The sequence below is a fragment of the Portunus trituberculatus genome, chromosome 22 (genome assembly GCF_017591435.1).
Source record: "Portunus trituberculatus isolate SZX2019 chromosome 22, ASM1759143v1, whole genome shotgun sequence".
NCBI lineage: Eukaryota > Metazoa > Arthropoda > Malacostraca > Decapoda > Portunidae > Portunus > Portunus trituberculatus.
The window spans coordinates 6,980,105-7,006,562 of record NC_059276.1 but is presented as its reverse complement, the minus strand read 5'-3'; the positions used below and the strand labels follow the sequence as shown (position 1 = coordinate 7,006,562).

General features: G+C 42.5%; 2 protein-coding genes across 8 annotated transcripts; both read right to left on the bottom strand.

Annotated features, from left to right (window-relative positions):
• LOC123507583 (inositol polyphosphate 5-phosphatase OCRL-like) lies at positions 1-18,064 on the bottom strand. 5 transcript variants are annotated; one of them, XM_045260559.1, is made up of 19 exons: positions 17,962-18,064; positions 13,933-14,030; positions 12,402-12,603; positions 10,681-10,812; positions 10,123-10,370; positions 8,964-9,112; positions 8,268-8,438; positions 7,788-7,950; positions 7,138-7,328; positions 6,618-6,836; positions 6,163-6,298; positions 5,812-5,991; positions 5,340-5,436; positions 5,024-5,161; positions 4,760-4,857; positions 3,934-4,082; positions 3,383-3,548; positions 2,944-3,055; positions 1-1,970 (listed from the first exon to the last, which is right to left on the bottom strand). In XM_045260559.1, the coding sequence occupies exons 2-19, from the start codon at positions 13,987-13,989 to the stop codon at positions 1,840-1,842; spliced, it is 2,739 nt and encodes a 912-aa protein (XP_045116494.1). In that variant the 5' UTR covers positions 13,990-14,030; positions 17,962-18,064; the 3' UTR covers positions 1-1,839. The 5 variants fall into 5 exon arrangements, with proteins under 5 accessions (XP_045116494.1, XP_045116495.1, XP_045116497.1 ...); XM_045260560.1 differs by having other exon boundaries at positions 10,153-10,370; XM_045260562.1 differs by having other exon boundaries at positions 10,204-10,370.
• Positions 18,065-19,087: 1,023 nt separating this feature from the next.
• Positions 19,088-24,532, bottom strand: LOC123507562 (facilitated trehalose transporter Tret1-like). Of its 3 annotated transcripts, none has more exons than XM_045260489.1 (3): positions 22,951-24,532; positions 21,845-21,986; positions 19,088-20,911 (listed from the first exon to the last, which is right to left on the bottom strand). In XM_045260489.1, the coding sequence occupies exons 1-3, from the start codon at positions 23,281-23,283 to the stop codon at positions 19,362-19,364; spliced, it is 2,025 nt and encodes a 674-aa protein (XP_045116424.1). In that variant the 5' UTR covers positions 23,284-24,532; the 3' UTR covers positions 19,088-19,361. The 3 variants fall into 3 exon arrangements, with proteins under 3 accessions (XP_045116424.1, XP_045116425.1, XP_045116426.1); XM_045260490.1 differs by lacking the exon at positions 22,951-24,532 and adding an exon at positions 22,884-22,944; XM_045260491.1 differs by lacking the exon at positions 22,951-24,532 and adding an exon at positions 22,836-22,884.
• Between the last annotated feature and the right edge of the window lie 1,926 nt (positions 24,533-26,458).

Here is a 26,458-nt window from a genome sequence, read left to right as displayed (position 1 = left end):
TTCCTTTACCTGTGATATTTATAATTGCATTTTACCTAAAAAAATTTTTACAAAAAAGTTGTACAGAGACAATACCCTGAATACTGACTCGTCCATGTCTTCTTCATGTGCTGCGTGTCTGTCACTACACCTTTGTTTATATGAACAGACTTGATGGTTAGTACTATATGTATGTACACATCAGGTATGTATAAATAGTTAACACTCGTGCCTCTACATACACATCAGGTATGTATAAATAGTCAACACTAGTGCCTCTACACTCTCCATAGTGCAAGACTGCATAACAATAAAAGACTAGAAAAGAAATGACAGCACAATCAAATAATTTCTTGTCCGAGCAATGAGGGATGAGACAGGAGGTAGGTTTACGACTGAAAGATTAAGATACAGACAGAACTCGACGAAATACTTTCATTACCACTTAACTCCTCAAATAAATTAATAAAACTGTAGAAATCACTTCATAACAGAAAAGAAATAATGATACTGTCAACAAGAGTTACTTCACACTGAATTGGTTATAATATCTCTCCGTAGGGATAATTAAGTTAGACTATGCCATGAAGGAGCAGAGCATTGAGTGTACACCGGGTGACACTTTCCACTCACACAGCAGCAAGACAACAGAGGGAATGAAAGCCTCAATATACACGAGTACAAGTTGACTAATAACATAACATGCATAACACTAAGATGGAATGAGCTGAACTGGAATGAATAAAAGACGTAGAATATGAAAAGTTAAACAAAGAACCTGTAAAACTCCCTCTCAAGAAGCACACTAATAAGAGCACTGCCAAACAAGATGAGGACGGTAACGACTGATTCATGATTATTGCCCCGTTAATAGAGACAAGATTTTTGCTACTCGATCATTATTCTAGTCCCTTACTAGTGTCACCCCATAATTTCATCTACCCTATTTTGTTTTCCTTTATTTTTCCTCAATAAAATCACACAATATTCAACATCCCCCTGAGTTTTCATAATCTTTCACAGCATCCCCTCTTTTTTTTTATGTTAGAGAAGCACCGGCCAACAGCAACTGAATAGCAATATACAAAAAGGCCCACTGAGGTGCCGGTCCCCAAACAGAATCAAAAGCCAAGTCAAAAATTACACAAAAACTTTTTACTTTCATAAGCCTCTGATTTTTATTTCTATTTTTTTTCTTATTATTTTCAGAATTACTCTGTATAAAGTGTATGGTACCCAAAAATTCTAAAGCACTGCATCTCCTTACTATGATGTCTTTCTTTTCTGAAAAGATTTCCCAGAATTCTAGGATCCCATTCTTGTCTTTTAGAATTCGACAACATATCCCCAAGCTCTAATAATCTCTTGATTTCTTGACATAAATAGTTTCTTTTCCTGAATATGAATATCCCCTTTGCTCATTAGCTGCCAAGTCTTCACATCCTGATCCTCCCTCTGCTCTGTGTTCCCTGCCACAGCATCACTGCCTGACACCATCACTTAAGCACTGAGGCAGGTGGGGAAGTGTTTGATTCAGAGCACACCAGAGAGGTGGAAGCCACTTCTGGATAACAATCAGCACATCTTTCACTCATACAACATTGCTGGTGGTGAGAAGCCTGTTTCTTCTTCCCTCTTAATCCAAATACTCAGCAAAATAGTTAACATAAAAAATGCAATAAGAAATTAACCAATCATCTGGATAAAACTCATTCGCACACATTCAAGAGACTAGATTTCAACAGAACACACTATAATTTATCAACATTTAACTAGGATCAGGTATCAATTGCACTTGATAAATATATACATCAGTGTCAACAATAACAAGCTGGTGGGTGAGTGTGGGTGTGGCAGGGACTACTCATAGTCATTAACAAGGAAGTGGTGGATAAAAATCTGCTTCTTTCTATCAATGGCTTCACTGGAGATGCGTCTATCAATGGGCTGATTGGGCGGCTTCCTCAGCAAGATACTTCCAAACACAAGTGCTGCGGTGGAAGAATTAAACATTGAACCATACATAGCAGAAACAAAGACTTACACTTAACCAATACCCATATGGATCAAACCAAATCAAATTCAACAGTCTAACCAGCAAACAAAAGTGACCAATCTTCAATGTGACTATCCCCTCCATAAGAGGATTACAGACTTCAGGCATCCTGAGGCTCCAGAAAGGTAACCAGGTTTCACATGGGTTACCAATCCCCTCACTCCATCCTTCTGGTGGCCTTTGGTAGTGTGCACCATACTCATGGGTTCAGGCAGTGGGCCTGGAACCCCCACCACACCCCAGCATTCACCATGTGATGCAGAGTGGTCTGTTCCTTTCTCTACCTTTGACACACTCAGTCACTGGTGACTGGTACACATTCGAGGCTGATTGAACCAATGACTGGACAACCACCTGAGAAAAATTTGACCAGTAAATCTGGTTTTGAGCCTAGAACTTCTCTACCTTAAAGGCAGATGTACTGTCAGCTCAATCATGTTAGTTTCTTTACACAAGGAATACAGAGCCAGTGTTCCCTCAAAGTGGCCATGTGGTATGCAGCCCAATAGATGGTACTCCCTTTACACAGGGAATACAGAGACAGTGCTGTCTCAAAGTGGCCATGCAGTAAGCAGCCAGGCTGCCTCACTTCCCATAAGAACAAATAGCAATGAAAAAATCACCAATCAATTGATTCTTTTCAAAATATAAGATGAAATATAAAATGAAAAGTAACAGAAAAAAATAATATAATCAATAAAATATGTATGTCATGATAATGAGCAATGAATTAGGTAACAATATAATGCATATGCCAGCACCTTATGCACGGATAATTGCATTTGAAGTCATACTCTTGTGTTTCATGATGGTTTATAAAAATTTCTATTATCACAAAAAAGTTAATAATCATAGTTTTCAGAATACAGAGCAAAAAGAAACAAAGGAAACCCAACATGGCCACATACCGAGTGTCTTGGCGTCCAGCTCATTCTGTGCCGAGTGGTTGAGGAGCTCCTTGAGGAAGGCCATCAGGTAGGTGAACACTGTGCGGTGGTGGTCTGGCAGCTTGGACACAATCTGCAGGCAAGACTCAGGCAATAACAACTAACTAAAGAATATGTCACACAATCTAAATTTTCAGATCCAATACCATGACAATCTGATCCTCTAATGTAAATACACTAAATTAAATACACTAAATTACTGTCTGTTATGTTACTAAATGCAACATTGATAAATTAATAAGTAAAATGTTTTACCTTTTCAAAAAATATACGAGATAATAAGCAAAAAGTAGGATGTATTGAAACACACATAAATAGGTATAAAAACTTAAAGAGTAGCTTAGGCCCTGTATACTACTGGGTAAACATATCTACACACACAAACAGTTCCCCATCTCACCTCCTTGCACAGAGAGAAGTTAGGAGTGGCTTCCAGAGCTGCTTGGTACAGGCTGTAAGGGATGACAGGTTCTGGTAAAGCCTCCAGGAAGAGAAGCAATGCCTCCGCCACCGAGTGCACACTTCCTGGCAGCACATCATTCAGCACTCCTTCATCCAGGCTGGTTCTGGGGGACACAAGATGCCACGTCACCAGTAACACAACTGCTGCTGACACTAGGACACTTGTTACTTCAGTGACCAGAAATAGAAGTACAGCCACTGAGAAGTTTGCACTCTTTAGTCACTTTTTGTTGTAAATTGTTTCTTTCAAAATTGTATTCTCAACTTGCACCACAATACTGTATCATTATCATTCATGTGTTGTTTTTCCTTGTCTGTGTGAGGAGCACCATACAAAGAAGGTTCCCAGTACCCTCAATGTAGGCTGGTATTTAAATAAGACATTAGATAGATCTTTTCAGCAGATCATTACATATCAAGAGTCAAGGTTCATTGTGAGAGTGGAGAGTGAATGGTACTGGTAATGATAATGAATGCCTCAACTCCTACCTGATTTCAATGATTTCCTTCTGAAGGCCACGGTAGTTGAAGATTCCCTTTACTTCGAGAGCATGGGAATGGAGGTGGTTCACGAGGTACCACAACTCCTTGGGGACGGCATAAGGCATCTCACTCAGCTCCTTGGGGTAGGTGCTCTCCTATGTACAAAAATACACAATATTAAAATAACACTCAGCTACCTACTAAGAAATTACCTCATACACCTCACTGCTCAAAATACAGTTAGATTCTCCTACTGATACTACTGATACACAAGTAAATACATCGCCTTGTACACAAAACTGTTTCTTTTACTAGCACTGTCAACATTACCTTGCTGATCTAACAGGTAAAAAACATCACGTCATACTTAAGCTACTGCTGAAGAAAAAGCTGGCTATTACCTAGAGCATTGACAAGGAAAAGGTTACCTGTCCACAAGTTGGCTGAAATGAGCACAGGATAACAATGTAAACAATAAGACATGACGTCACTGAGTCTAGAAACACACAAAGTATTCCAGTAACCATGATCTACAATGAGACCCTGGCATTACTGGACTTCTCAGGTAACTCTATAAAATATATCAGAACTGAACACAACGATGACACAGAGGAGAAACATTACAAGAATTACAACACCAATGAAGTTTAAGAGAGTGGTATGAATGAGTGAAGGTAAAAACTGTGTGCCTTGTCTTAATTAGCCACTCTTTATGCAAGCAATACCCTTGTTATATGTGTATGCACAATTCTGCAGCTGACATTTGCTATGTGTGAGTGTGATGTATCTCAGCATGTGTGGTGTGTCCCAGCAAGACAGTGACACAACTCACCAGGTCAATGAGTCTGGCCACCGGCACCTCCTTGAAGGGCTTGTTCATGTGCACCAGAGCATTGATGGACGACCCAAAGCAGCTCCTCTCATATGTTCCTGTAGGATGAACAACTTCCTTACATCTTGAATCCCTCCACTCAGTTCAGGAAAACAAATTTTCTATCCTCCCTTTAAGGTTCATTGATAAATCCCTCCCAGCTGAGAAAAGCAAATAATACATAAATATACTGGTATACACACATATACAAAGAGCTGTACAGACCTGTGACAGTAATGAACAGGTCCTTGCCACCATCCAGATGCAGCACCAGGATGTCATACAGCTTGTCAGCACCAGAGTTGAGCAGCGAGGCCGTCTGCTTGTCCACCAGCACCTCAAGGGACACATCACACTTGTCACCTGGAACAATGCACCAGCTTGTCACTCCTGTTCTACCATACAAACCTCTGCACTGCTACATCATCATCATTAGTAATAAGAACAGTAATGAATGAAACTATGAAGGCAGGCACTACAAGTCGTCACGGAACAAGCATCAGCAACACAAAAGATCCAGCCAGCAACAGCCATTCCTCACCTGGCACAATGAAGCCCATGTACGGCCTCACTGTGAGCCATGGTTTGCAGTAACTCTGGTCATTAAGCTTCTTGATGAACTCAAATTCAACAGGCACCTGCAGGCACAACCATCACCATTAGGAACAAATGATAACAATTACAAAGGCCTCTAGAGACAAAAACATATGTAATATATAAACAAAGGTTACTATTTCACACATGAAACATACAGCACAAAAAACTGGCACATGCAAATTGATAAAAATTCCATATTTCTGAAAACCTCTTTCAGTAACAATAATTCAATCTGACTGACTTTCTCCTTGATGAGGAAATACAAAAGAGAAATCCATATCCCTTTAGCTTCTTCCCTTTTACAACACACAAAGAATGCACCAGCAGTGTTCTTCCAACCAAGCCATGTCAATACATATAAAGCCTCAGAGACTGACAACTGAATCACTTGGACAGAAAGAAACAAGCTGCCTCACCTGCCCAGTATTAGCGATGGTCAGGTACTTGGTTTGTGGCTGAAGGAACTTGACAGAACCAAATATGATTTCAGTGGTGTCGATGGTGACCTGCGGCAGGAACTCATTCTCAAGCTTGTCTAGTTTCTTCATCACATCCTCATAGATACGGCGATATCTCCTGGTGTCAATTACCTTAACCTGCAGGGAAAGACTGACTTGTGACTCAAACCACCAGAATGCACAAAGCAGCAGAGACAAGCCAGACTAACAACACACTCGGGAAGATGAACTCATTAACCAAACCCTCGTTATTTAAACCACCAGAAAGTACAAAGCAGCAGAGAAAAGTCAGACTGACCACACACTCACCCCAGCCGTGAACAAGGCACTGACAGGCTTGTGGTCACTGATCTGCAGCTCCTGGTGGGACCGGTACACGTGCTGCGTGATGCCCTCCCCAAACCACAGAATTCTGTCACACCACGCCGGCTGCCGTGCTTTCTCACTATAAACAAAACATTCAACTTACTACAAACCTTCCTCTGTTCATAAAAATGCCTTCTCATTGAAAAAATAAACATAGATCCTGCCATGACGATGAAAATTACTTAACATTGTTTCAGTGCAATATATGAATCTTTTAAACATGACTATCAGAATTCAATATTTCACACACATAATCACTATATACAAAAACCCAAACTACAACACTGATAGACAAATTGTGCAGAAAGAACATCATTACTTCATCCCAGATTTACCATTAACTCCTGGCACAATTAACACATACACCAGCAAAGAGAACACATCACCGGTTGACTGACCTTGAATCCCACTCGTCGCTGTCCACATCATACTTGAAGGTGGGCTTGAAGGTGATGTCTCCCTCCTTGAATTTGTGGAAGATTCGTTTCTGCTTCTTCTGCTGAGTGAGCTGGTCATACTCCAGGAGAGTCTTGAAGTCTGCACTGCTGGCCACCTCTCGGATATTCATGTCACAAGGGTTTATCCTGTAGTTCATGTCTCCCAGGAAGTAAATGTGACTGAAATGAAGTTTACAATCAAATACTTTATAAATACACAGACTGAAAGAACATGATCTAGCTTCTCTTAATGTCTTTGTCTGTACATACAAAGAGAAGCCTGTAAGTATAGAAATGTATACTAAATGAGCCTTTACTAGTTTCTCAATACCCATAAAAAGAAAAAAAATACAATTATAGTTTGCAGAATCATCAATAAATCTCTAGTCAGTTTAATTGAACACTGTGATCTTACTCTAATCTAACTCATATTACATAACAAGAATGGCTCACTCCTCTACATCCTCCACCTGTCACTCACTCATGGTCCCGGATGGCCTTGGGTGGACTGTTGACATTCATGTTCATCTGGAAGCAAGTTCGCTGGAATATGCAGTCGTGGTCTTCATTGCGTCGCTCCAGCTCCTCCTGGTGTGCTGCCAGATGGGCGTTGACGAAGCAGATGGAGGTGCTGTGCAGGTCCAGCCTCACTGACACTGCCCCCTTGTTGCCCTATCAAGATGCAGTACAAGTCACATCACACTGCTGCTGTTCCATGACTTGTTAACTACTAGAAGAGAGAGTTAAGTCTGGACTGTCAACTATCCATTACATTTAGTTTTATTTTTAAGCATATCCTTGAAGTAACCCACAACAGCAGAAGGGAACATTACCATTGGTAGCTGCCTTTCTGTCAGTCTGCTATTCATTGCCACATATGTGCGAATGTTACAAATGTTTATTTAATGTTGCATACATTTTGAATAGATGGCTGTTCCACAGAGCAATGTTTTAAACTTTTAACAAATTCTACATGAACCATTTTAAGTACACCATTATCATGAACATTACAATCTATCACTCATCATCAACCTATAAGAGTCAACACAGCAAACTGTCATGTCTCCTGCTGTGCCTCACACAAGACCTGGCTCAATCACAAGCAGACTGTCCCTCTAAGCCAGTCCTCACCATCTTGTTCATGATGCCGGTGCCCACAGTGTCCACAGCAACATTCCGGACATATGCCAGGTGCTTCTCCTGCACCAGCACCAGCAGCATCATGCCCACCAGACGCACCAGCCGCACCTTCTGGTACTTGGCCTTGGGGTGGATCCCATTCAGCACAGCATTTCTGGGTAAATCAAAAGAGGAGAGTGTCTGTCTGTATGCTGCACTAACTTCACCAAGGAGTGTAGCCATAATAAAGCCTCAACAGTGACACTTCTAATTTTAGATAACATTTCTGACTTTGCTTTTGGGACTGTTGCCTCCATTTGTTCTCCTAAACCAGTGCCCCCCTTGTATAAAAATTAATAAAAACTAAAAAAACATCACACTCACCATGGAGACTCCTTTACAATATATGGAAGTGAAAGGCAAGACATAAAATAAAAATAAAAACAAAAATAAGCCTAATCAGCTATCATGACTGTCAGGAGGTGCACTCACAGCCACTCCATCTCCTTGGGTGTGTTGTTGAAGAGAAAGGCCTCCGTGTTCAGGTCAAGCTCCTGGAAGCCAATGCCATACACGTCTGGCGGTTCCTCGTCCACTGAGAGCCACTGCGCCAACCCCACTACTGGCGACCTGCCATTCACATTCCAGGTCCCCACAAACACCCTGAAAGAAAACACTTGCTACAGCACCACCACCACCACTCACTTCCTTGCACCATGTCCCTAGTGGCAGGAGTTGGTGCCATGCAAGACAATCCTCCACTTACTCCCATCCATTGCATCTCCTATCACACACATTGTTATTTCTATCTCCTCCATTTCCCTCAGTCTTCTAAGTGATCTCCAAATTCTTTACACAAATTTCTCATTTTCTCCAATATTTATAACCAATCATAATCTCAAGACTATCTATCCATGAATGACTCCCTGGTAAGCATATGAATAAACCGATGACATTACTTACATTCTCCTGACAAAATAACAGATGGCATTTAAAACAAAAGATCAAGACAATAACACTCAAATAAACATATCCACCTATCTATCGTCAACATATACACAAACACACAAACACACAACTACATAAATCAACTAGGTAAAAACACACACAGTTTCCATGCAGCTAAATAAAAATCCAGCTTCAACACCCAGACATGAAAAGCTTCCCGTTGGAGTTTAAGTGACATACGAAAAGTCATTGATGTCCGTGTAGCTGTCCTCCCTCAGGATCATGTGGTGCTTGATGTGGCTCTCCCGGGCAGCGATGGGTGTTGGGGACAGTCCTGTGGCGATGCTGTGCCGGTTGACTCCCAGCTCAGGGCTCTTCTCATCCTCATTCTGAAAGGATGTGTGGTGATAAAGGCACTCTCACTCTCACTCTCTATCTCTCTCTCTCACAGCTAATTTATATCGTAAAAGAAACATTTCAGCATAAAAGACAAGATCTGATAAATTTGCAATACAGATATGTCTTTGCAGTGTTCAAAATCACTGAATGGGGAAGTTATGTTCTCTAAAGGGAATTCAGTTTGATTTGTTAAATATCTCTTACTGTGGACATTTATTTTAAAGAGATCACAAAAAATACTTTCACAACAATCTCTTAGTGTGAACATATATTCTAAAGAGATTACTAAAAAAACTTTTGTAACAATCTCATCTTCCTTCCATTTCAATTTACAATCCAATACTCTGACAATGCCTCGTAAGTTTACAGTGTGGCAGAACAGATGTCAGTGGAGAATGCGACTTCCAAATACAGAGCTGTTATATTTAGCAACACAAATGTTCCAGTAATAAGTAAACTTTGGACATTATTAGGGAGGGAATAGTGTGAGAGTTCCAATGCTGAGGGAGGGTTATGACATAAAGCAAGGCAAGTTAGTCACAGAGAGTCCACAGAGACCAAGGGAGGGTGAGGTGCCTAGAAGTGTTATCAAAGGAGGTGCAATGATCCTCTATCACAACTAGGGGGAAGTAATAGAATAAAGCAATATCAACAGATCAAGTTTCCTATCAAGAGCCAACTGTGCCTGCAGGAATGCTTGTGCAGGGTTGGATGACTGGTCGCCAGGCTTATACGTATAATCTTCCTTATCATAGCTATCAATACTTGCTGTAAACAAACTGTATCTAATAAACTGTGAACATTTAGATTACAGAATACTAATGGAGTACTTGTTAAAAATCTATAAAAACACTTGTCTATTATGTGAGTTTAGGATTAGCATTAAATTAAAATGTTACAAGAAAATGTAAAACAGCTGACAGTATCTACCACCTTGTACTGAAACTCTGCTGGTTACTTTGTTAATTACAAGAAAAATGTAGCATGCAAGGCAACGTACATGCAGACTACTGGTCTCTGCATTACTGACAGCAGGGTGAGGGGAAGGTGAGGGTGGGGTCTGGGCTACATCCACACTAACATCACCCAGGCTGTGGGAATCGGGAGCCAGGCTGTCCACATCACCCGCCAGCACCGTGGAGGCCGTGCTGCAGGTGTCCTTCTCCTGCTGGGGGCCGTTGCTGCAGCTCTTCTGGTATGGCTGTAGCCACGTGAACTCAGGGGGAGGTCCGCGCCGCTTGCCTATCACTGCACAGGTGACAGAGTGGTTAATGCTTGGCACCACAGCACTGCCATGTGGTAACACTAACAATGGGAAACAATAATGCAATCACAAGTGAATGGGTGGAATAATTCTACCATAGACCACTCATACCACTGGTTTTCCTAGAGAGCTTCAATAAATCAGTCCAAACTCAATAACATACAGAACATTTCTTTCACATTCCTTTTCCATCCCCAGCAACATCTTAAGTTCACAGCTCATGACTCACTCACACATTCACAGTTAGCATTTTCTTCAGCTTTCTCACAAATTAGGAAGCACTGACATTCGTACCTTCCGCGGCTCTCAGGATATCCGAGACAAAGCCGTTAGTTTTCTGGCTGAAGGGCATTTCAAACAGAATCCGAAGCTTGCCAGACGTGATATTCACCAGGACATCAGTGTCCACGTCTGTGCTCGACGTGTCTGGAAGCAGAGTCTAGTAAGGCTCTGAGGAGACTTCATAAGCACAGCTTTATGCATCACATTGCAGCTTTACACACAAAACATGTAAACATCTTTCTATTCAACTTACCTAACTTGCATGCTACATTACAAGCAGTATTATGGAATCTGTACTGGTTTACATTTAACTAATAGGTAACTTCATAAGCTGAGTACATGAGCTATTCAGGGGAAGGCATTATACAAAGCACTGTCTGGTATCTAAATCATTTTTCTTTAGAATACACCAGTGGTTCTCAGACTGGAGTATGCAAATTTCTCAAAAATGGTTTTCTTGTAGTAATGCAAAACCTCGTATAAAAATTTCATAATGCTTTATTCAAATTTATCAGAAAAGAAAAAATGGACAAAAGAAAAAAATGGTTATTTCTATCAAGTTTAAAGAGTGGAGGTGGCTGTGGGACAAGTAAAGATGTCTCAAAATTATTAGTAATTAAGAAAAGATGTAATGAATAGTAGGCAACAGGATAATCCATACCAAAGCAAATCAACATGAAAAGTGATAGTTACCCTATTACTCAGGATTCAAGGTCACATCAGTTGAGGAAAACCTTTTACTGGTGCAGCAGAGCAACACACCGCTCACCTCCACCACATTCACTATTTTTCCTCAGTATCAAGTCCTCTAATCATGTACCAAGTTATATAAGGACTAGACAAAGGAAAAAAAACTAAGACCATATAAGTGAGAGCAGGTAACTAAACTCTTGGTCATGAGTGTACATAGGTATTAGACAGTTGAGAACCACTGACAGAAGCATAACTAGCACATCCACTCAGCACCTCAACACAAGCCTAACTATTCCTCCTAAATGGCAACATCTGTCTATCTCCCAACACAGGAAGCCTTGCAAGTGTCATAATCTCCTCAGACTCCTCCTCCTCTGTTATCCTGAGCCAGTGAAGCACGTGTGGCATTGCATCACGCTCTACTGACCTACTATGTCAACTCAAATCTTTCATATCACACATATCACCTCTTGCTTTATCACTGTGGTCTTTCACTTAAAAAATGTTTGGATATATACAAAGCTACTCTTGCAAATATTAAAGTACTGTAAAATTTGACCTTTCAAGAGTACTTTTATCAAGGTGGACTTCTAAGATCAAATATACTAGCACAAGTAAGGACATGTAGCTACGTTTACACAAATATTTAAGTCTTCTATGAGGTGAGGACTTTACACACTTCAAACTCTTGCAAATATTAAAGTATGTACTGTAATATTTTACCTTTCATAGCGAGTACTTTTATCAAGATGGACTTCTAGAATCAAGATATATTAGTACAAGTAAGGACATGTAGCTACGTTTACAAATATTCAGGTCTTCTATGAGGTGAGGACTTTACATACTTCAAACTGCTACACTGCAAATTCACGTCTACTCACCAGTTTTCACATTTGAGATTAAGAATTTAGAGTAAACACATTAATACAAGTGACAATATACAAATCCTTCACAATCATCAATAGTCTTGTATGAGAGGGGCAATTAACAAAGAGAGGAGTTAACAGGTATCACATTGACACACTCGACACTCTACTCACCAATTTCACATTTGAGATTAGTGTCAATGGGAATGATCTGCTCAATACTGAGATCTATTGAACTGTGTACAGGGACCCGCGCTGTTTGGAAGATAAGGAGAGCCTGTTCCCCGCCTTGCTTGCACTCACTGGCTGCCACCTCAATCAGCGCTATCACCCGAGTCGTCTTAATAAACTCCTCCACCAAACCTGCTTCCACAACCTGAGATTTGGGGTTAAGGACTCACTTTGTTTGGTTTTCTTATGTAAGACGGGAAATCTGGCCAAGGGAAACAAAGACCATTACACAAAAAGACCCCACTTAGATGTCAGTTCCCCGAGCAGATCTGAGAGTTAGCCAAAAGAATGGGATAAATGTCTTGAAACCTCCCTCTTAGATTAGTTCATGTCATGCTATTCCAATCAAAGGGTGTTACTACCTGTGCCATAATACACCAATATACCTGTACATCTAACTACCTTAGCAATAAACAATGAGCATACAGACAAGACACAAAGATAAGGGACAAGGCCTTCAATGAACAAGCCTCTAGCAATGATCATCTACTTGCTACCCCTCCACTATTAACCCCTTCAATACTGAGACACATTTTTACCATGATTTTTTGGGTACAATTAGACAATTTTATTTACATTATGAACAGTCTATGGAGGTCAGAATATTAATGGCCTGAGTCTTCACTATTCTAATCCCTACATAAGTTCCTGAAACTGTATAAAATTGCCAAATAGTAACCAAAATGAGAATGAAAATGCATCATAGCTCTGAAGGGGTTAAAGGCCTCCACCACTAAAGATCCTACGCTACTCATTTCCTACACCTTCATTTGGCTTTGTAACTATAAAATGAAGGGGATTATGAATTGTTTGGGTGGTGGTACTGCAATGAGGTTCTCTAGATGGAATTAAATGTTCTCTTTCACTTTTTTTCTCCTTATAATGATCCAAAATACACTGCTCATGGGTTAATTTGTGTGTGTGTGAATAAGAAATAGACAAAATTCCAGCTGTTCTTTTCTTTTTTAATAAATACACTTCAGATTCCACTTTTTTCCCTTAATGACTTAAAATGATCCAAAATATACTGTCTATGGGTTAATTTGTGTGTATGTGAGTGTGTGAATAAGAAATAGACAAAATTCCAGCTGTTGTTTTCTTTTTTGAATGAATACACTTAAGATTTTTAACTATGGCACTAAAGACAAGTTCTCAAGCTAAATAAAGTCCCCCAGCACCTAATACAGAATATATACTATCATTTATTTGCTGTTAACCAAAACTGGCATCATTAAACATTCAAAAGCATCAAAGAAAAACTACAAGAATATAAAAAAAAGCAATGGTGCAATTTTTTATAGCTAAAACAAAATAAAATCATGAAAATAATCTGCAACACAAATGGAAAACTAGAGAACACAACAAACCAAAGTAAATAAGACCAGGGTAAGCAGTGTCGTGACCACCATGACCTGCAACACAACACTAACACAACACAACAAGAGCAAGGTGCGGCGGTGCATAATAAGGATACATCTGTGAGTTTGTGTCCGGGGAGGAGCTTTTCCTGCACAAAGGGGTAAAGCTCCATGCTGGTGGTGGTGAGATGCAACACTGACCACTCCTTTACATCTGACAGGGAAAGGAAAAAAAGTAAGCTCAGTGAGTAATTCCATGACTAGTGATACATAAAAACATGACTCGCTTTCCTTTGTGGTCAGTCAGTGGTGGTGTGAAGGGATAATGAGCTGTGATGCATCCTCCTTTCATATAATACTGAGTTCACTGGTTATTTTTGTGTCCATAAGAAAGATACATCAAATAGAGTAGGTTTGGAGAAAGGGATTGTCAGTGTCTAAATGAATGCTTAACTAAAAGTACCCATATTGTTTTCCTATCAAATTGTTCGCTGTTTTCATGTTCCATCAGAAAAGCATGATCAAATAGAGAAGTGTTTGAATGAATTTTTTAAAGTAGTACCCCCATGTTGTTTCCTGATCACATAAGGGTTAGTTTGAAGAAAGAGAGTGCCAGTGTCTAAATGAATGCATTATTAAAGCACCCATTTTGTTTTCTGACCATCAAATTGTACACTGTTTTCACTTTTCATCATAAAGGCACTGCCAAATAGAGAAGGTTTGGAGAAAGAAATTGTCTCTGTTTGAACTAAATTATTAAAGTACCAGCATGTTGTTTTCTGCCATCAAAGTGTATGTTGTTTTCACATCCCTTGAGAATATCCTGCCAAGTGAACAGGAGATGGGAGGCACAGGAAGTATAAGAGATTGATATTGTGAAAATTCTCTAATAAATTCTGTTACTTTACATAATACCAATAGTGACAAATGTTTAACTATGTGACTGAATATGTGGTTCTCTTTACAATGCAATAACATTAATGAATCTAAAGGTTTTATTTATTTAATTTACTTATATTCATTTATTATATATATGAGGCTATCTGACCGAGTTACAGGGAAATATTGAGGTTTAAAGATATATTAAGAACTGTTATTATACTTTTCCACTAGTGTGCCTCCCATAACACCAGCAACATACATGAAAGAAGGAGCAAGCACCAAAGCAGTACTTGAGTCAGATGTGTGTGTGTTTGGTTGTCACTGAAGTGTTTGTGTCACATCTCAGGTGCAGCCTTGGCAGGTGCATCATTACCTTGCTGACTTATCAATCTTTGTCTTACTATACATGACATCCGTCCCTTGCTGACTCTTTCCTGGTAAGTAACTGTGTCTTTCCTCTTACTACTATTTTTGAAGAACAAGGCACAATAGTTATTTACCGGAAAGCATGTCAATCAACAAATTAATCTCTACTTACTACATGTGACATCCATTCTTTGTTATATCATTCCTGGCAAGTAACTGTGTCTTTCCTGTTGCTAGTATTTTTAGAAGACAAGACACAAGAGTTATTTACCAGAAAACATGTGATTCAGTAAATTAATCTCTACCGACTACATGTGACATCCACCCTTTGCTGAATCTTTCCTGCTAAGCAACTCTGTGTCTTTCCTCTTACTAGTATTTTTAGAGGACGAGCCACGTGAGTTATTTACCAGAAAGCAAGTCATTCAGTTAATTAATCTCTACCTACATACCAGGCTAACATCCTTCACATAGGAGTAGCCTGGATAAGACATATACATACATACTTACATATACTTACTCTCCAATGCTGAAACACTCATGCACTATTGTACTGTAAAAAATACACCACCACTGTTTTCTCTACCACATGACCAGTACACCACTAGAATCAACCGTACAGTACAAGTAGCAAAATTCAGGTTCTCTTTTTAGTACAAGTAGCAAATTTCAGGTTCTTTTTTACTATCTTGTATTCTCTCTCATCATTTTGTCCTCTTATGAGCTGACAATCCTAGAGGCCCTAACTGACAGACTTTGTGCTATATGAAAGCCTAAAAACTCAGGAAAAACACTAAAAATATTATTGATTACTTGACTACCAAAATGAACACAAAACAAGAGGAAGGTAGACAACCAGGCTGATTAGAGAGACACACACAGACACGCCGACATACAGACGCCTACAATAACAGGAATTAAGGTTATCAACACCATGCTGTGATAGTCTCAGACCGAACACAACAAGTAACAAAACAGAAGTATATTTTTGGTACTTTACTAATTTTAGAATGAATGCATATTTCCTTATTCCAGTCTAGTATATTCTGATATCCTTTCAATTGATCTCACTAGTTATACATTATTTTTTATTCAATTTATTCTTCAACCCCTTCAGTACTGAGACACATTTTTACCAAGAGTTTTGGTACAATTAGGCGATTTAATATACATTAGGAAGCATCTATGGAGGTCAGAAGATTAATGACCAGAGTCTTTACTATCTTAATCTCCACAAAGTATCTGAAGCTGTATAAAAGTGCCAAATAGTAAGCAGAATGAACACGGCATGGTACTGAAAGGGTTAATGATGGAGAACCTAACATCAATGCACCACACATACACACAGTTCTTGCTGGGGCTTCACTCGGCTAAATTTTTGCTAAACACTGACGATTTACAAGCTGGAGTGAAAACCTTTGTTCTATCAATTGTAATATATCAGCACATTCACAAATATTTTGCATCAAGGAATAAAGAGAGAGAATAGGAAGTCTTTTGGACCATAGTGGGTGCAGCGGCAACATTCTGTGGTGGCTGGTGGGAGTTTGCGGGGTGGCTAAATGAGTCTTATTATTGAAAGACACAACAAAGGGTGAAAACAGGAAATCACAGCCAGCAACCGTAATGCACTGCTATCAAAGGTTCAAGCAATGAGAAGCATATCAAGAGTAAAGGTCCAGTGAACGAAGTTAGTTTAACCCAATCAGTATCATGATACGTTCTCATACTCATTCTGCTTACTATTTGGTCATTTTATACAGCTTCAGAAACTTATGTAGGGGATTAAAATAGTGAAGACTCTGGGCATTAATCTTTTAACTTCTAAGCACCCTTCCTAATGTAAATAAAATTGTATAATCATGCCCAAAACTCAAGGTAAAAATATGTTCCAGTACTGAAGACCTTCACCTTACGAAGAGATTAATAATTTTCACTGTATTACAATGGCCAATGTAAATGTTAGGCCACTTATATATCACACAACAGAGAGAGAACGTCAAGCGCATGCCATTACAGACACACCCACCTGCCACGCCTCTCTCTCACACACACACACCAGATAATTATAAATGCACACCTACCCACACAGGCACACACCAGAACCAAAAAAATAAACACACACACACACACAACAGAAAATTATAAATGCATGATGTTGATAATTTTCTGGTGGCATAGTGGATAAGGTGGTGAGCGTGGGATTGCACACACACCAAAGCAAACCAGAAACACACACACACACACACACACACACCAGAACAAGCCAAAAAATCATAAACCACTCTCAATATTTTCAGGTTCCGTTGATGAAAGACACATAGAACCAGTTAGTAACCATCATCTGGGGACTAACGAACCTTCCCTTCCCGTGCCCTACCAGGTGAGGCGAGTGTCACTTACCCACACTGCACCAAGAATCGTGAAACATGACACCTTTACACTCTGACACACCCAGCAACCACGCCCCCCCCGGATAACCAACACACACACACACACACACACTAGAATACCTCTTATCATATAAATCTAACTACTAATACCTTAATACTACAAAAAAAAAAAACGATTCACACTTACTACACTCCCTGATACACCGAGATAATGACACGACACACACACCTCACTACACTAGGTTTTGACACTCTGAGCACCACACATAACACTGTCTTGCACCCCCACGACAAACTGGCACCGTGTCTGTAAATCTTGGTATAATTAACTGCCTACTAACTGTTTAAATAGGAGAGCCAGTCATTAAGTAAACAAACTGTAATTAAGTGACTTCTCTCCCTCTCACACTCTCTCTTCTCCCTCCAGACACTCTCCCACGGTAATAGTAAGTGTTCTATAAGCGTGTCTAGTGTGTGGTGTGGTAAATAAGTATGGTTTCTTACTTAAATGAGGGAAATATTTGCTGGTGTGTCTGAGGCTTTCCTTCTCTCGCCGCTATGACAACACCGGCGCTGCTCTCACTCTCTCTCTCTCTCTCTCTCTCTCTCTCTCTCTCTCTGCCACGGTCACGCCCTCTCCTAACGCATAAGCAGCAAAAATAACTCTAAATGACTCTCCCTCACGCTCTTTCTCTCTTTCTTTAACTTGTCACTGTTCTCTAACACACATAAATAATGAAAATAGCTCTCTCTCTCTCTCTCTCTCTCTCTCTCTCTCTCTCTCTCTCTCTCTCTCTCTCTCTCTCTCTCTCTCTCTCTCTCTCTCTCTCTCTCTCTCTCTCTCTCTCTTTAATTTGGCACTATTCTCTCTATAAAGGCAGCAAAAGTAATTCTAAAAGATTCTCTCTCTCTCTCTCTCTCTCTCTCTCTCTCTCTCTCTCTCTCTCTCTCTCTCTCTCTCTCTTTAATTTGGCACTATTCTCTCTGTAAAGGCAGCAAAAGTAACTCTAAAGATTCTCTCACTCTCTTTCTATCTTTAATTTGGCCTATTCTCTCTCCCAGACACTTTCTAACGCTCTTTTTCTCTCCAATCAGCTGATTGTAGCTCTCTCTCTCTCTCTCTCTCTCTCTCTCTCTCTCTCTCTCTCTCTCTCTCTCTCTCTCTCTCTCTCTCTATCTATCTATCTATCTATCTATCTATCTCTCTCTCTCTCTCTCTTCCTTAGATTTGACACTATTCTCTCTCTCCCATGCACTCTCTTCTGCTCTCTTTCTCTGCCATCGTGACTGTAACCCGTCTATTTAATTGTTTCTACTGGCACGTACGCACACCAGAATGGCAAAAATACTTAAGAATCTTGTGTAACGCTTTGCTCTCTCACCACGAATATTTTGCAAGGCCACAGAGATTATTAGCGTTGTTTTCAAGTATTTCTCCAGTTAATAATGTAGAAATTTTGTCACTCTGCCTCTAGAACCGTAAAAAAAACACCTTAAAAAGACTCGTGTAAATTGAAATAAAGCCTTTTGAAATAGTGGAGGTGAAGCATAGAAGTACAAATGTTGCTAATCTATCACTATATAGCGAGTGTATTCAAAGTCCTTGGAATGAATGAATAAAATGCGCAAATTTCTCTTGTTATTTATTGTTGCCCACTCTACGACAAAGGAGTGAATTGGACAGATCTCTTTAACAATACTTAATTAATTCACAAGAGAAACTGAACATGTAGCAAAACACAAATAAAATAACATGCAAAAATACAAAAACAATACAACACTTACTACCTTCTACAGTGTGTTAGTGTTTACTTATCCCAGACACTCGTGATGATGATGATGACGATGATGAAGGTGCGATAATGATGGGTATGATGGCGCTTAGTCCCGTGTCACCGCCTCACTCACTGCTGGTTGAGGAAGAACACCCTGACACAGCCATCAGTGATCGAGGCGTACGGCAGATCCTCACTCGGGGGATACACGGGAAGCGAGTTAGTTTCCTCTGAGTGATGGTTGTGCACTGGTTTGTAGGTGCGCTGCAGGCTGGCGGGTTGGCTGTCGTGCACCAGGATGGAAGGAGAGGACTTGAGCAGGCCATTGGAGCCATTGGAGCGGCGTAGAGTTTCGTGCTGCACCGGGGCGACCTTCATCTCGTTGTAGCCGAGGTGCGTTACTTTGCATCCATTCTGCGGGTTGTAATGCGAGGCGTCGGCGTGGTGTGGCTGGCCCGGCTCGTCAGGGGCGTCAGGCTGCTTATCTTTGCGGTGAGTACGGGCGGCGATCTCCTCCAGTGACGCGCCTCGAGTTTCCCGCAGCGCAAGGCCGCCAAGGACGGCCAGGATGAAGTTGAAGACGCTGTACAGCCAGAAGACGCCGTGCTGGCCCAGGGCGGCCACCACGTGGAAGTAAGTCTGCATGGCGAGGAAGGAACCCACGAAAAAAAGGCAGGACAGGAAGCTCACTGCTGTAGAGCGCACGGACGTGGATAGAATCTCCTCCCGCAGCAGCTCCAGCACGGACAAGCCACTGTTTGAGAAGAAGGAGTAGGTAGCGAGGGAGGCGAGAGGTAGCCAGGACTGCAGCGGGAGGTTTGAGGTGTGCGCCTGGTCGTATAGGGACGAGCCGAGCAGCGCCATGGTCCCAGAACACAGCAGGAAGGCGCCAATCAACAGAAACTTTCGGCTGAGGTGCTCCACTACGATGAGGTGGAACACTGCCCCCATGAGGCGTATGGCGCTCACCACCACGGCGCTCAGGCCCGGGCTCAGCTCACCCTTGGCGTAATGGAAGATCTGCAGGCTGTACAGACTCGTCACAAAGCTGCCTGAGAACTGTGACGCCATGACGAGGAAGGTGAACAGCAGCATGAAGCACAGCACCTCGGGCTTCTCCAAGGCGCGGAGCTGATCCCGCGGCGTCACCCTCCTCTTGTCCAGCTGCTCCATGACGCCCGCCAGCTCCTGCCGTGACTCGTACCTCGGTCCCCTGAACACCATCATGGACTTGAGAGCCTCGGTGTGCCTGTCCCTGGAGGCAAGCCAGCGCGGGGAGTCTGGGAGGAGGATAAGGCCGATGAAGGGAAGGATAGTGGCCAGACAGCCGCACACCAGCACTGCCACACGCCAGGACACGCCCCAGTACCCCGTGGCGTACATAAACAGGTACCCAAGCTGCTGAGCAACATTAACCCCGGCGAACAGGACTCCACGGAGGTTGGTGTGCGCCAGCTCCACCAGATAGTTGCTGGAGGGCCCCACGATGAAGCCCAAGGTGAGGCCCTGCACTGCCCTGGCGGCGATGAGGACCCACACGCTGTGCGAGGTGGCCAGCAGGACCCACGCGGCCAGGGCCAGTGGAAGGCTCAGCAGCAGAGTCACGCGTTGACCCACCCACACCTGAGGCGGCCCTGTCCCTGCGCTCCCCACGGCGGCCCCGAGGACTACCATGTTCTCTGCAACGATACATTAGGATCACGTAACGAGCAGGAAAAGTATAGTGATAAGTAGTAGTAGTAGTAGTAGTAGTAGTGAGGATGACAACTTTTGCAAGGAAGTAACATGATCAATTCACAGAGAGAGTCATCGTTCCTTGAGGCAGTGGTGGCAGTCAGCGGGCCTGGCTGTGACTGTGCTTGTGAGAGCGGCCTTCACGCTGTCCCTGAGTCCCTGAGCCACTGACGCGTATGATGCTTCACTGGACCTGAAGACTGACACACTCAAGTGGCGCCGTGTGTCCCGAATCTAGCAACCCTCTTCCTCCTCCTGACGCGGATGGAACCTGACAGAGTGAGAAACCATAACGCCAGGCAGGTCCTTTCTATCACGCCTTCAGGAGGAATCTCGATCAGGGGGTCCTCATCCTGCCCCGAGAGGTAGTCCTGTAAAGAGCCTGGGACGCCTCTGCCCCAATGGTCTCCCGTCCTATAGCTTGGTCTCTATTGGGCAGCTCTGGAGAAGGAGGACCCCCCATCCCACCAGGTTTCCTACATTCAGGAAAGCCTGCCCTCGAGAGAGAGAGAGAGAGAGAGAGAGAGAGAGAGAGAGAGAGAGAGAGAGAGAGAGAGAGAGAGAGAGAGAGAGAGAGAGAGAGAGAGAGAGAGAGAGAGAGAGAGAGAGAGAGAGAGAGAGAGAGAGAGAGAGAAAACAATAACAATAACTATAATTACTACTACTATTACTACTACTACTACTACGTGCCTCTACTACTACTACTACTACTACGTGCTTCTACTACTACTACTACTACTACTACTACTATTGCTGCTGCTGCTGCTAATGCAAGAGCTACACACAACATATCAAGTAGTGAGTTGCATAGGGCACGCGGGAAGTCAAGGGCAAGGGGTGAGGGGGTGAGGGGGTGAGGGGGCGACGGGGAACCTTACCAAACATCGTGGCGTAGAAAGGATCCGTGAAGAGATCGTCACCCGGTGCTGGATGTGTTCGGTTCGGCAGCATCACTCCTGACACCCCGAAGGCACAGCCGACGCCCAGGTGTGTGGCAGCGACTGTCACGCCCGCCACCACCTGCAGACAGGCACACCACGTCACCACACTGCACTTCCACCCAGATATATTCAAACCCGGTATTGGAGGACAGTGTTCTATCATACAACGAAATTTTTTATAAGGTATAGAGATTAGTAGAGTTTTCATTGGTCTCTCTCTCTCTCTCTCTCTCTCTCTCTCTCTCTCTCTCTCTCTCTCTCTCTCTCATGTACATTCCATTGCAGTTTAAGCTTGGCAGCGATCAAGTGCAATCATGAAGCGATTACTCAAATGTCAAGGATTATATTAAAGGGTGAAACTTGTAAATTCCTTGGCTCTTTAGATATTCAATTGTAGCTCTTTTTTTTTCCCTCAGTGTTGGCTCAGGAAATCTCTACGTTACTTATTCATTTTTTTTTCTTCTTTTTTATTATCATGGTAGTGAAGACAAACACACTACCGTAAACTCCTTTCCTGGACAGCACAATACACGGCCATGAAGGAAACAATCTGGCGGTAATTGGCCGGAACAATTACGTGAATAACACCCAATAATGGTAATGACACACACAAGAGAGAGAGAGAGAGAGAGAGAGTGTGTAGTGAGTGTATATGTGGTGTAACTGTAAAGTGTGTCGCAGCAACGCACCACACTACACCACACCATCATACACTACACCCAGCCTCGCCAACACATACCAAACATCGTCAACACACACCACATGTCGTTAGCACATACCACACCTCACCAACACACACTACCGCGCCACCAAACACCACCACACACGCTACCACACACACTACCATAACATACCACCACAAACTACCACAACACACTACCACACACCACTAAGCTACTACGGCACACCACCACACACCACCACGCACCACACCACATTACCACACACCACAACGCATCACCACACCATCACTCACCGCTACACCCCACTACACCACAACACACACCATACACCACCACACACCAAGAGACAGCGAGACTCACCTGAAACAGTCTGCGAGGCTTCACTTCCTGTTCGAAAAGCTCACTGAATCTTTTCCTCGCTTCATCTGAGACCTGCTGCTGGCGGGGTTCTTCTGCCTCGCCTCCCTTCCTGACATCAGCGCTATTGCCCTCCACGCCATCCATCTCCGGGGGGCATGCTGGTGGGGTAGGGGTCGTCGTGTCGTAGCTCCCATCGTCCTCGTCCTCGTCATCAAGCGGGGGCGGCGGCGGGAAATCATCAGGGTCGTGCTGCGGTTCCTCGTCGCCAAACACAACACTCTGTCCCTCCTCGTCCTCCTTCGACCACTCCGGCTTGAGGAACCACTTCTTCATGGTGATGCGAAAGCTGCTTCAGGACATGTTCACGAGGAGCGCGGCCATCACAATTAGTCTTTTCACCGTGTTACTTCTTCGCTTGGCTTTCACGATTCATTGGGTGGGTTTTCCAAGTCACCACACACGAAGGTTCCGTAGTCCCTTTCGTCTTCGTTACGTGGCTCCTCGTACACACAGCCCCTCAACAGCTACACTTTACAACGTGTTCCTGACTCTGTTTTCAAGATGTATTGGAATTTCCCCTATCACGAGACACGCTTGTCCTTTGGTTTATTTCTATTTCTTTAACTTCACTCCAGCACTCGCTCGCTCTGACTCTATTCTCACAACACACTGGACTTTTTTCTTCAAGCTCTAAGGCACGAAGGAGATTCTCTAGTTTATTTCTACTTCGTCAGGTTGTTCCTCATAAGCATCACGAATCCCTTAAAGAGTTTCCCGTCTGAGTTCGTGGCGTGATGGAGAACGTGAGTTTCTTAGATCACGAAACTCAAAGAAAGTCCTCTAGTTCTTTTCTTCGTCACCAGAAGGCCAGACATAAGCACCATAAGACCTATTTATCTCTTCAAAGTCTATCTAAGTCTTCTCTTCGAGGTGCGATTGAGAGTATGTGAGTTCATCTGATTAAAAACACGAAGAAAGCCCTAGAGTCCTTTTCTTCTTCAAGAGGTTCCTCGGCATCACAAGTTCTAGACGGACACTTTCCCTTCCGAGGCGTTATGGAGGGAGACAAGAAGACGCGAAGAAAGTCTGAGTACCTTTCTTCTACAAGTGTGTTCTCGCCATCACAAATCCAAAGGCGCTTTCCCTTCCTTCTTCAGGTGGTTCCTCGCCATCACAAGAGATACAGAAGTGCTGCCCCTTTCGAGACACAAATGGAGGAAGATAAGAACACAAGAATAAACTCCTAATATCCCTTCTTCAAGCAATTCCTCTAACGATGTAGCGAGGAGGGAGAAGAACACACGAGTAACATTCTCCTGCTTCTTCTTCAGGCGGCTCCTCTCAAGTTCCAGCGAGAAGAAACACAGGAATGCACAAATAACCTCAAGTTCCTTCTTCAGGTAGTTCCTCTCAAGTCCTGGCGGGGAGAGAGAAAAGAGCACACGAGTAATCTCCACCAGCTCCTTCTTCAGGCAGTTCCTCTCAAGTTCCAGAGCACACAAGTAACCTCCACCAGTTCCTTCTTCAGGCAGTTCCTCTCAAGTCTCGGCAAGGTGCTTCCCCGTTGGAGGCGCAGGAGTGAATGTGCAGGAAGGAATCCGAGCCACCTTGGGCCGGTGCCGCAATTAGAAGGCAAATTACCTGTCATCTTTGCTATCCTTCCTGTGAGAGACAATGATGGTGCCAAGGTCTGACGTCATTATCACCACCAATCCTGCATCCTCGCCGCGTGTCGACACCAAGTATTGTCAGTCCAGATTCAAAGGAGATGTTGATGGTGTTTATATATAGAGAGACACACACAGAGAGAGAGAGAGAAAGAGAGTATAGACTGTCTTTTGTTGTGGAGTGAAAGACGCAAGAGAGAGAGAGAGAGAGAGAGAGAGAGAGAGAGAGAGAGAGAGAGAGAGAGAGAGAGAGAGAGAGAGAGAGAGAGAGAGAGAGAGAATTAGGATAGAACAATACATCTTCTTTCTCTTCCTTTCCTCCACCCTCCTTTAGAACTTCCCTTCCGTAATATATCCTCCTCCCCCTCCTCCTCCTCCTCCTCCTCCTCCTACGTGACACAAGAATTTGAGCAGCGTCGCCTAATTAACAGGTACTGACCACTAATATTGTTCACCTGTCCAGCTTCAAAACAAGGAGTGAATACTGTTTTGAGTGTAAAGGATTATGATTAAGAATGAATAAAAGTACTATTTAAAATGTAAAAAAAAATGTAAAAAGAAGAAAGAAAAAAGATTATGATGAAGAATGAGTAAAATGTAAAAGATTGTGATGAAGAATGATTAAAATGTAAAAGATTGTGAAGAATGAGTAAGATGTAAAAGATTATAATGAAGAATACGATGATACAGTGGAGTAAATGTAAGGATTAATATGAACAAAGATACAATAGAAAGATAATGACGGGGATGAGGAAACGACTCTCTCTCTCTCTCTCTCTCTCTCTCTCTCTCTCTCTCTCTCTCTCTCTCTCTCTCTCTCTCATTTACGCTTCAGCTATTAGAGAAAGGAAGAGAATCGCCACGTGTGTGTGTGTGTGTGTGTGTGTGTGTGTGTGTGTGTGTGTGTGTGTGTGTGGAGATGATTTATAACCTAATATAACGTATATGTTATTCCCTTAGACATTTCTATTTATTCTTCTCTCTCTCCCTCCTTCCCTCCCTTTCCCCATCCCTTTCTCCTTCCCTCCCTGCCATTCTCCATCCTTCCCTCCCTACCTCCCATTCTCCATCCTTCCCTCCTTCCCTCCCTGCCATTCTCTATCCTTCCCTCCCTCCCTGCCATTCTCCATCCTTCCCTCCCTCCCTTCCTCCCATTCTCCACCCCTCCCCTTCTCTCCCTCCTCACAGCGAAGACACGAATCAATATCTTTCATTTCTTTCCGCTGTGATTCCGTTTGTCTTCATTACACTACTGGTTTGTTTGATGGCCAGTACTCGATGAATATTCTACAGCACTGATAAATTTAACTCCTTCTGTACCGTGACGCGTTTTCATATTCATTCCGCTTACTGTTTAGTGACTGCAGCTTCGGAAACTCATGTTGGGATTAGAATAGTAAAGACTTTAGCCATTAATCTTCTGACCTCCATAGACCCTTCTTAGTCTAAATAAAATCGTCCAATCATACCCAAAACTCATGGTAAAAAAATGCGTTCCGGTACTGAAGGGGTTAAGGTACAGTTGAGGTGAGAAATAACACTTCCTTCCATCTTCAGCTTGGACTTTCACTCTCCCTTGATCTCCCACATTCAGTTACGTAAAACAGTGTGGTATGTGTTGATCTTGGTATTGGCAGTCTCAGTTGATAGGAAAGCTATTATTTTTTCTCACGTAAGAGGGAAAAACAGGCCAAAGGCAACAAAAAGGATTAAACAAAAATACCCACGGAGAAGCCAGCAAAGAGTCAAGAGCGTTAGCCAAAAGAACGTAATGTCTTGAAATAGTCCTCTTAAATGAGTTCAAGTCATAGAAAGATGCAGAAGCAAACAGTGAGTCACAG